This window comes from Oncorhynchus keta, unplaced genomic scaffold, assembly GCF_023373465.1.
Source record: "Oncorhynchus keta strain PuntledgeMale-10-30-2019 unplaced genomic scaffold, Oket_V2 Un_contig_23003_pilon_pilon, whole genome shotgun sequence".
In the NCBI taxonomy this organism is placed as follows: domain Eukaryota; kingdom Metazoa; phylum Chordata; class Actinopteri; order Salmoniformes; family Salmonidae; genus Oncorhynchus; species Oncorhynchus keta.
The window spans coordinates 1-10,752 of record NW_026283155.1 but is presented as its reverse complement, the minus strand read 5'-3'; the positions used below and the strand labels follow the sequence as shown (position 1 = coordinate 10,752).

The window sequence follows — 10,752 nt, the reverse complement described above, 5'->3', positions numbered from 1 at the left end:
GCGTTCCCATCATGCAGGGCCGAGTGGCTCGAGGGTCAGTGTTCCCATCATGCAGGGCGAAGTGGCTCGAGGATCAGCGTTCCCATCATGCAGGGTCGAAGTGGCTCAGGGTCAGCGTTCCCATCATGCGGGGCCGAAGTGGCTCGAGGATCAGCGTTCCCATCATGCAGGGCCGAAGTGGCTCGAGGTCAGCGTTCCCATCATGCAGGGCCGAAGTGGCTCGAGGTCAGTGTTCCCATCATGCAGGGCCGAAGTGGCTCGGGGTCAGCGTTCCCATCATGCAGGGTCGTGGCTCAGGGTCAGCGTTCCCATCATGCAGGGCCGAAGTGGCTCGAGGGTCAGCGTTCCCATCATGCAGGGCCGAAGTGGCTCGAGGGTCAGCGTTCCCATCATGCAGGGCCGAAGTGGCTCGAGGGTCAGCGTTCCCAGCATGCAGGGTCCGAAGTGGCTCGAGGGTCAGCGTTCCCATCATGCAGGGCCGAAGTGGCTCGAGGTCAGATAACCCATCATGCAGGGTCGAAGTGGCTCGAGGGTCAGCGTTCCCATCATGCAGGGCCGAAGTGGCTCGAGGGTCAGCGTTCCCATCATGCAGGGTCGAAGTGGCTCGAGGATCAGCGTTCCCATCATGCAGGGCCGAAGTGGCTCGAGGGTCAGATAACCCATCATGCAGGGCCGATGTGGCTCGAGGTCAGCGTTCCCATCATGCAGGGCCGATGTGGCTCGAGGATCAGCGTTCCCATCATGCAGGGCCGAAGTGGCTCGAGGGTCAGATAACCCATCATGCAGGGCCGATGTGGCTCGAGGGTCAGATAACCCATCATGCAGGGTCGAAGTGGCTCGAGGGTCAGATAACCCATCATGCAGGGTCGAAGTGGCTCGAGGGGTCAGATAACCCATCATGCAGGGCCGATGTGGCTCGGGGTCAGATAACCCATCATGCAGGGTCGAAGTGGCTCAGAGGTCAGATAATCCCATCATGCAGGGCCGAAGTGGCTCGAGGGTCAGATAACCCATCATGCAGGGTCGAAGTGGCTCGAGGGTCAGATAACCCATCATGCAGGGCCGATGTGGCTCGAGGGTCAGATAACCCATCATGCAGGGCCGATGTGGCTCGAGGGTCAGATAACCCATCATGCAGGGCCGATGTGGCTCGAGGGTCAGATAACCCATCATGCAGGGTCGAAGTGGCTCGAGGTCAGATAACCCATCATGCAGGGCCGATGTGGCTCGAGGGTCAGATAACCCATCATGCAGGGCCGAAGTGGCTCGAGGGTCAGATAACCCATCATGCAGGGCCGAAGTGGCTCGAGGGTCAGCGTTCCCATCATGCAGGGCCGATGTGGCTCGAGGATCAGCGTTCCCATCATGCAGGGTCGAAGTGGCTCGAGGATCAGCGTTCCCATCATGCAGGGGCGAAGTGGCTCGAGGGTCAGCGTTCCCATCATGCAGGGCCGAAGTGGCTCGAGGGTCAGCGTTCCCATCATGCAGGGCCGAAGTGGCTCGAGGTCAGCGTTCCCATCATGCAGGGTCGAAGTGGCTCGAGGGTCAGCGTTCCCATCATGCAGGGTCGAAGTGGCTCGAGGGTCAGCGTTCCCATCATGCAGGGTCGAAGTGGCTCGAGGGTCAGCGTTCCCATCATGCAGGGTCGAAGTGGCTCGAGGATCAGCGTTCCCATCATGCAGGGTCGAAGTGGCTCGAGGATCAGCGTTCCCATCATGCAGGGCCGAAGTGGCTCGAGGATCAGCGTTCCCATCATGCAGGGTCGAAGTGGCTCGAGGTCAGCGTTCCCATCATGCAGGGCCGAAGTGGCTCGAGGGTCAGCGTTCCCATCATGCAGGGCCGAAGTGGCTCGAGGTCAGCGTTCCCATCATGCAGGGCCGAAGTGGCTCGAGGGTCAGCGTTCCCATCATGCAGGGCCGAAGTGGCTCGAGGGTCAGCGTTCCCATCATGCAGGGCCGAAGTGGCTCGAGGATCAGCGTTCCCATCATGCAGGGCCGATGTGGCTCGAGGGTCAGCGTTCCCATCATGCAGGGTCGAAGTGGCTCGAGGGTCAGCGTTCCCATCATGCAGGGCAGCGAAGTGGCTCGAGGATCAGCGTTCCCATCGTGCAGGGTCGAAGTGGCTCGAGGGTCAGCGTTCCCATCATGCAGGGCCGAAGTGGCTCGAGGATCAGCGTTCCCATCATGCAGGGTGAAGTGGCTCGAGGGTCAGCGTGCCCATCATGCAGGGCCGAAGTGGCTCGAGGGTCAGCGTTCCCATCATGCAGGGCCGATGTGGCTCGAGGGTCAGCGTTCCCATCATGCAGGGTCAAGTGGCTCGAGGGTCAGCGTTCCCATCATGCAGGGTCGAAGTGGCTCGAGGATCAGCGTTCCCATCATGCAGGGCCGATGTGGCTCGAGGGTCAGCGTTCCCATCATGCAGGGTCAAGTGGCTCGAGGGTCAGCGTTCCCATCATGCAGGGTCGAAGTGGCTCGAGGATCAGCGTTCCCATCATGCAGGGTCGAAGTGGCTCGAGGATCAGCGTTCCCATCATGCAGGGCCGAAGTGGCTCGAGGGTCAGCGTTCCCATCATGCAGGGCCAAGTGGCTCGAGGGTCAGCGTTCCCATCATGCAGGGTCGAAGTGGCTCGAGGGTCAGCGTTCCCATCATGCAGGGTCGAAGTGGCTCGAGGGTCAGCGTTCCCATCATGCAGGGTCGAAGTGGCTCGAGGGTCAGCGTTCCCATCATGCAGGGCCGAAGTGGCTCGAGGGTCAGCGTTCCCATCATGCAGGGTCGAAGTGTCTCGAGGGTCAGCGTTCCCATCATGCAGGGCCGATCAGCGTTCCCATCATGCAGGGCCGAAGTGGCTCGAGGATCAGCGTTCCCATCATGCAGGGCCGAAGTGGCTCGAGGGTCAGTGTTCCCATCATGCAGGGGCCGAAGTGGCTCGAGGATCAGCGTTCCCATCATGCAGGGTCGAAGTGGCTCGAGGTCAGCGTTCCCATCATGCAGGGCCGAAGTGGCTCGAGGATCAGCGTTCCCATCATGCAGGGCCGAAGTGGCTCGAGGGTCAGCGTTCCCATCATGCAGGGCCGAAGTGGCTCGAGGGTCAGTGTTCCCATCATGCAGGGCCGAAGTGGCTCGAGGTCAGCGTTCCCATCATGCAGGGTCAAGTGGCTCGAGGGTCAGCGTTCCCATCATGCAGGGTCGAAGTGGCTCGAGGGTCAGCGTTCCCATCATGCAGGGCCGAAGTGGCTCGAGGGTCAGCGTTCCCATCATGCAGGGTCAAGTGGCTCGAGGGTCAGATAACCCATCATGCAGGGTCGAAGTGGCTCGAGGATCAGCGTTCCCATCATGCAGGGTCGAAGTGGCTCGAGGGTCAGCGTTCCCATCATGCAGGGTCGAAGTGGCTCGAGGTCAGCGTTCCCATCATGCAGGGCCGAAGTGGCTCGAGGTCAGCGTTCCCATCATGCAGGGTCGAAGTGTCTCGAGGGTCAGCGTTCCCATCATGCAGGGCCGATCAGCGTTCCCATCATGGTGGCCGAAGTGGCTCGAGGGTCAGATAACCACTCATGCAGGGGCCGATGTGGCTCGAGGATCAGCGTCTCCCATCATGCAGGGCCCGAAGTGGCTCGAGGGTCAGCCTGACTATGTAGCCGATGTGGCTCGAGGATCAGCGTTCCCATCATGCAGGGTCGAAGTGGCTCGCCGAGGGTCAGCGGTTCACCATGCAGGGCCGAAGTGGCTCGAGGGGTCAGCGTTCCCATCATGCGGGGCGGCCTTGAGGGTCAGCGTTCCCATCATGCAGGGTCGAAGTGGCTCGAGGGTCAGCGTTCCCATCATGCAGGGCCGAAGTGGCTTGAGGGTCAGCGTTCCCATCATGCAGGGTCGAAGTGGCTCGGGGTCAGCGTTCCCATCATGCAGGGTCGAAGGGCTCGAGGGTCATGCTCCATCATGCAGGGTCGAAGTGGCCTCGAGGATCAGCGTTCCCATCATGCAGGGTCGAAGTGGCTCGAGGATCAGCGTTCCCATCATGCAGGGTCAAGTGTCTCGAGTGGATCAGCGTTCCCATCATGCAGGGTCGAAGTGGCTCGGGAGGGTCACGTTCCCATCATGCAGGGCCGAAGTGGCTCGAGCGTTCCCATCATGCAGGGTCGAAGTGGCTCGGTGGGTCAGCGTTCCATCATGCAGGGCCGAAGTGGCTCGAGGGTCAGCGTTCCCATCATGCAGGGCCGAAGTGGCTCGAGGGTCAGCTGCCCATCATGCAGGGCCGATGTGGCTCGAGGGTCAGATAACCCATCATGCAGGGTCGAAGTGGCTCGAGGGTCAGATAACCCATCATGCAGGGTCGAAGTGGCTCGAGGGTCAGATAACCCATCATGCAGGGCCGATGTGGCTCGAGGGTCAGATAACCCATCATGCAGGGTCGAAGTGGCTCGAGGTCAGATAACCCATCATGCAGGGCCGAAGTGGCTCGAGGGTCAGATAACCCATCATGCAGGGTCGAAGTGGCTCGAGGTCAGATAACCCATCATGCAGGGCCGATGTGGCTCGAGGGTCAGATAACCCATCATGCAGGGCCGATGTGGCTCGAGGTCAGATAACCCATCATGCAGGGTCGAAGTGGCTCGAGGGTCAGATAACCCATCATGCAGGGCCGATGTGGCTCGAGGGTCAGATAACCCATCATGCAGGGCCGAAGTGGCTCGAGGATCAGCGTTCCCATCATGCAGGGTCGAAGTGGCTCGAGGGTCAGATAACCCATCATGCAGGGCCGAAGTGGCTCGAGGGTCAGCGTTCCCATCATGCAGGGCCGAAGTGGCTCGAGGGTCAGCGTTCCCATCATGCAGGGCCGATGTGGCTCGAGGATCAGCGTTCCCATCATGCAGGGTCGAAGTGGCTCGAGGGTCAGCGTTCCCATCATGCAGGGCCGAAGTGGCTCGAGGGTCAGCGTTCCCATCATGCAGGGCCGAAGTGGCTTGAGGGTCAGCGTTCCCATCATGCAGGGTCGAAGTGGCTCGAGGGTCAGCGTTCCCATCATGCAGGGCCGAAGTGGCTTGAGGGTCAGCGTTCCCATCATGCAGGGTCGAAGTGGCTCGAGGGTCAGCGTTCCCATCATGCAGGGTCGAAGTGGCTCGAGGTCAGCGTTCCCATCATGCAGGGTCGAAGTGGCTCGAGGATCAGCGTTCCCATCATGCAGGGTCGAAGTGGCTCGAGGATCAGCGTTCCCATCATGCAGGGCCGAAGTGGCTCGAGGATCAGCGTTCCCATCATGCAGGGTCGAAGTGGCTCGAGGATCAGCGTTCCCATCATGCAGGGCCGAAGTGGCTCGAGGGTCAGCGTTCCCATCATGCAGGGTCGAAGTGGCTCGAGGGTCAGCGTTCCCATCATGCAGGGCCGAAGTGGCTCGAGGGTCAGCGTTCCCATCATGCAGGGCCGAAGTGGCTCGAGGGTCAGCGTTCCCATCATGCAGGGCCGAAGTGGCTCGAGGATCAGCGTTCCCATCATGCAGGGCCGATGTGGCTCGAGGGTCAGCGTTCCCATCATGCAGGGTCGAAGTGGCTCGAGGGTCAGCGTTCCCATCATGCAGGGCCGAAGTGGCTCGAGGATCAGCGTTCCCATCATGCAGGGTCGAAGTGGCTCGAGGGTCAGCGTTCCCATCATGCAGGGCCGAAGTGGCTCGAGGATCAGCGTTCCCATCATGCAGGGTCGAAGTGGCTCGAGGGTCAGCGTTCCCATCATGCAGGGCCGAAGTGGCTCGAGGTCAGCGTTCCCATCATGCAGGGCCGATGTGGCTCGAGGGTCAGCGTTCCCATCATGCAGGGTCGAAGTGGCTCGAGGGTCAGCGTTCCCATCATGCAGGGTCGAAGTGGCTCGAGGATCAGCGTTCCCATCATGCAGGGCCGATGTGGCTCGAGGGTCAGCGTTCCCATCATGCAGGGTCAAGTGGCTCGAGGGTCAGCGTTCCCATCATGCAGGGTCGAAGTGGCTCGAGGATCAGCGTTCCCATCATGCAGGGTCGAAGTGGCTCGAGGATCAGCGTTCCCATCATGCAGGGCCGAAGTGGCTCGAGGGTCAGCGTTCCCATCATGCAGGGCCGAGTGGCTTCAGCGTTCCCATCATGCAGGGCCGAGTGGCTCGAGGGTCAGCGTTCCCATCATGCAGGGCCGAAGTGGCTCGAGGGTCAGCGTTCCCATCATGCAGGGTCGAAGTGGCTCGAGGGTCAGCGTTCCCATCATGCAGGGCCGAAGTGGCTCGAGGGTCAGCGTTCCCATCATGCAGGGTCGAAGTGGCTCGAGGGTCAGCGTTCCCATCATGCAGGGCCGATCAGCGTTCCCATCATGCAGGGCCGAAGTGGCTCGAGGATCAGCGTTCCCATCATGCAGGGTCGAAGTGGCTCGAGGGTCAGCGTTCCCATCATGCAGGGCCGAAGTGGCTCGAGGATCAGCGTTCCCATCATGCAGGGTCGAAGTGGCTCGAGGGTCAGCGTTCCCATCATGCAGGGCCGAAGTGGCTCGAGGATCAGCGTTCCCATCATGCAGGGCCGAAGTGGCTCGAGGGTCAGCGTTCCCATCATGCAGGGGCCGAAGTGGCTCGAGGGGTCAGCGTTCCCATCATGCAGGGCCGAAGTGGCTCGAGGGTCAGCGTTCCCATCATGCAGGGTCAAGTGGCTCGAGGGTCAGCGTTCCCATCATGCAGGGTCGAAGTGGCTCGAGGGTCAGCGTTCCCATCATGCAGGGCCGAAGTGGCTCGAGGGTCAGCGTTCCCATCATGCAGGGTCAAGTGGCTCGAGGGTCAGCGTTACCCATCATGCAGGGTCGAAGTGGCTCGAGGATCAGCGTTCCCATCATGCAGGGTCGAAGTGGCTCGAGGGTCAGCGTTCCCATCATGCAGGGTCGAAGTGGCTCGAGGGTCAGCGTTCCCATCATGCAGGGCCGAAGTGGCTCGAGGGTCAGCGTTCCCATCATGCAGGGTCGAAGTGTCTCGAGGGTCAGCGTTCCCATCATGCAGGGCCGATCAGCGTTCCCATCATGCAGGGCCGAAGTGGCTCGAGGGTCAGATAACCCATCATGCAGGGCCGATGTGGCTCGAGGATCAGCGTTCCCATCATGCAGGGTCGAAGTGGCTCGAGGTCAGCGTTCCCATCATGCAGGGTCGATGTGGCTCGAGGATCAGCGTTCCCATCATGCAGGGTCGAAGTGGCTCGAGGGTCAGCGTTCCCATCATGCAGGGCCGAAGTGGCTCGAGGGTCAGCGTTCCCATCATGCAGGGCCGAAGTGGCTTGAGGGTCAGCGTTCCCATCATGCAGGGTCGAAGTGGCTCGAGGGTCAGCGTTCCCATCATGCAGGGCCGAAGTGGCTTGAGGTCAGCGTTCCCATCATGCAGGGTCGAAGTGGCTCGAGGTCAGCGTTCCCATCATGCAGGGTCGAAGTGGCTCGAGGGTCAGCGTTCCCATCATGCAGGGTCGAAGTGGCTCGAGGATCAGCGTTCCCATCATGCAGGGTCGAAGTGGCTCGAGGATCAGCGTTCCCATCATGCAGGGCCGAAGTGGCTCGAGGATCAGCGTTCCCATCATGCAGGGTCGAAGTGGCTCGAGGGTCAGCGTTCCCATCATGCAGGGCCGAAGTGGCTCGAGGGTCAGCGTTCCCATCATGCAGGGCCGAAGTGGCTCGAGGGTCAGCGTTCCCATCATGCAGGGCCGAAGTGGCTCGAGGGTCAGCGTTCCCATCATGCAGGGCCGAAGTGGCTCGAGGGTCAGCGTTCCCATCATGCAGGGCCGAAGTGGCTCGAGGATCAGCGTTCCCATCATGCAGGGCCGATGTGGCTCGAGGGTCAGCGTTCCCATCATGCAGGGTCGAAGTGGCTCGAGGGTCAGCGTTCCCATCATGCAGGGCCGAAGTGGCTCGAGGATCAGCGTTCCCATCATGCAGGGTCGAAGTGGCTCGAGGGTCAGCGTTCCCATCATGCAGGGCCGAAGTGGCTCGAGGATCAGCGTTCCCATCATGCAGGGTCGAAGTGGCTCGAGGGTCAGCGTTCCCATCATGCAGGGCCGAAGTGGCTCGAGGGTCAGCGTTCCCATCATGCAGGGCCGATGTGGCTCGAGGGTCAGCGTTCCCATCATGCAGGGTCGAAGTGGCTCGAGGGTCAGCGTTCCCATCATGCAGGGTCGAAGTGGCTCGAGGATCAGCGTTCCCATCATGCAGGGCCGAAGTGGCTCGAGGGTCAGCGTTCCCATCATGCAGGGTCGAAGTGGCTCGAGGGTCAGCGTTCCCATCATGCAGGGTCGAAGTGGCTCGAGGATCAGCGTTCCCATCATGCAGGGTCGAAGTGGCTCGAGGATCAGCGTTCCCATCATGCAGGGCCGAAGTGGCTCGAGGGTCAGCGTTCCCATCATGCAGGGCCGAAGTGGCTCGAGGGTCAGCGTTCCCATCATGCAGGGCCGAAGTGGCTCGAGGGTCAGCGTTCCCATCATGCAGGGCCGAAGTGGCTCGAGGGTCAGCGTTCCCATCATGCAGGGCCGAAGTGGCTCGAGGGTCAGCGTTCCCATCATGCAGGGCCGAAGTGGCTCGAGGATCAGCGTTCCCATCATGCAGGGCCGAAGTGGCTCGAGGGTCAGCGTTCCCATCATGCAGGGCCGATGTGGCTCGAGGATCAGCGTTCCCATCATGCAGGGTCGAAGTGGCTCGAGGGTCAGCTTTCCCATCATGCAGGGCCGATGTGGCTCGAGGATCAGCGTTCCCATCATGCAGGGCCGAAGTGGCTCGAGGGTCAGCGTTCCCATCATGCAGGGTCGAAGTGGCTCGAGGATCAGCGTTCCCATCATGCAGGGCCGAAGTGGCTCGAGGGTCAGTGTTCCCATCATGCAGGGCCGATGTGGCTCGAGGGTCAGCGTTCCCATCATGCAGGGCCGATGTGGCTCGAGGGTCAGTGTTCCCATCATGCAGGGCCGAAGTGGCTCGAGGGTCAGCGTTCCCATCATGCAGGGCCGAAGTGGCTCGAGGATCAGCGTTCCCATCATGCAGGGCCGATGTGGCTCGAGGGTCAGCGTTCCCATCATGCAGGGTCGAAGTGGCTCGAGGGTCAGCGTTCCCATCATGCAGGGCCGATCAGCGTTCCCATCATGCAGGGTCGAAGTGGCTCGAGGGTCAGCGTTCCCATCATGCAGGGCCGATGTGGCTCGAGGGTCAGCGTTCCCATCATGCAGGGTCGAAGTGGCTCGAGGGTCAGCGTTCCCATCATGCAGGGTCGAAGTGGCTCGAGGATCAGCGTTCCCATCATGCAGGGCCGATGTGGCTCGAGGGTCAGCGTTCCCATCATGCAGGGTCGAAGTGGCTCGAGGGTCAGCGTTCCCATCATGCAGGGCCGAAGTGGCTCGAGGATCAGCGTTCCCATCATGCAGGGCCGAAGTGGCTCGAGGGTCAGCGTTCCCATCATGCAGGGCCGAAGTGGCTCGAGGGTCAGCGTTCCCATCATGCAGGGCCGAAGTGGCTCGAGGGTCAGCGTTCCCATCATGCAGGGCCGAAGTGGCTCGAGGGTCAGCGTTCCCATCATGCAGGGCCGAAGTGGCTCGAGGGTCAGCGTTCCCATCATGCAGGGCCGAAGTGGCTCGAGGGTCAGCGTTCCCATCATGCAGGGCCGAAGTGGCTCGAGGGTCAGCGTTCCCATCATGCAGGGCCGAAGTGGCTCGAGGGTCAGCGTTCCCATCATGCAGGGCCGATGTGGCTCGAGGATCAGCGTTCCCATCATGCAGGGTCGAAGTGGCTCGAGGGTCAGCGTTCCCATCATGCAGGGCCGAAGTGGCTCGAGGATCAGCGTTCCCATCATGCAGGGTCGAGGTGGCTCGAGGGTCAGCGTTCCCATCATGCAGGGTCGAAGTGGCTCGAGGATCAGCGTTCCCATCATGCAGGGCCGAAGTGGCTCGAGGGTCAGTGTTCCCATCATGCAGGGCCGATGTGGCTCGAGGGTCAGCGTTCCCATCATGCAGGGCCGATGTGGCTCGAGGGTCAGTGTTCCCATCATGCAGGGCCGAAGTGGCTCGAGGGTCAGCGTTCCCATCATGCAGGGCCGAAGTGGCTCGAGGATCAGCGTTCCCATCATGCAGGGCCGATGTGGCTCGAAGGGTCAGCGTTCCCATCATGCAGGGTCGAAGTGGCTCGAGGGTCAGCGTTCCCCATCATGCGAGGGCCGAGTCAGCGTTCCCATCATGCAGGGTCGAAGTGTCTCGAGGGTCAGCGTTCCCATCATGCAGGGCCGACGGGTCAGCGTTCCCATCATGCAGGGTCGAAGTGGCTCGAGGATCAGCGTTCCCATCATGCAGGGCCGAAGTGGCTCGAGGGTCAGCGTTCCCATCATGCAGGGTCGAAGTGGCTCGAGGATCAGCGTTCCCATCATGCAGGGTCGAAGTGGCTCGAGGGTCAGCGTTCCCATCATGCAGGGTCGAAGTGGCTCGAGGGTCAGCGTTCCCATCATGCAGGGCCGAAGTGGCTCGAGGGTCAGCGTTCCCATCATGCAGGGTCGAAGTGGCTCGAGGGTCAGCGTTCCCATCATGCAGGGTCGAAGTGGCTCGAGGGTCAGCGTTCCCATCATGCAGGGCCGAAGTGGCTCGAGGGTCAGCGTTCCCATCATGCAGGGCCGAAGTGGCTCGAGGGTCAGCGTTCCCAGCATGCAGGGCCGAAGTGGCTCGAGGGTCAGCGTTCCCAGCATGCAGGGTCGAAGTGGCTCGAGGGTCAGCGTACCCATCATGCAGGGTCGAAGTGGCTCGAGGGTCAGCGT

At 61.7% G+C, this 10,752-nt stretch overlaps 1 protein-coding gene across 1 annotated transcript; it reads left to right on the top strand.

The window, feature by feature from the left end:
• Positions 1 to 305: 305 nt before the first annotated feature.
• On the top strand, positions 306 to 10,082 carry LOC127921663 (uncharacterized; the record flags this gene model as incomplete). The annotated part of the gene is made up of 4 exons (XM_052505259.1): positions 306 to 415; positions 1,855 to 1,932; positions 2,971 to 3,125; positions 9,241 to 10,082. Coding segments are annotated over exons 1-4 (1,177 nt in total), but the record flags the coding sequence as incomplete, so codon positions are not given.
• Between the last annotated feature and the right edge of the window lie 670 nt (positions 10,083 to 10,752).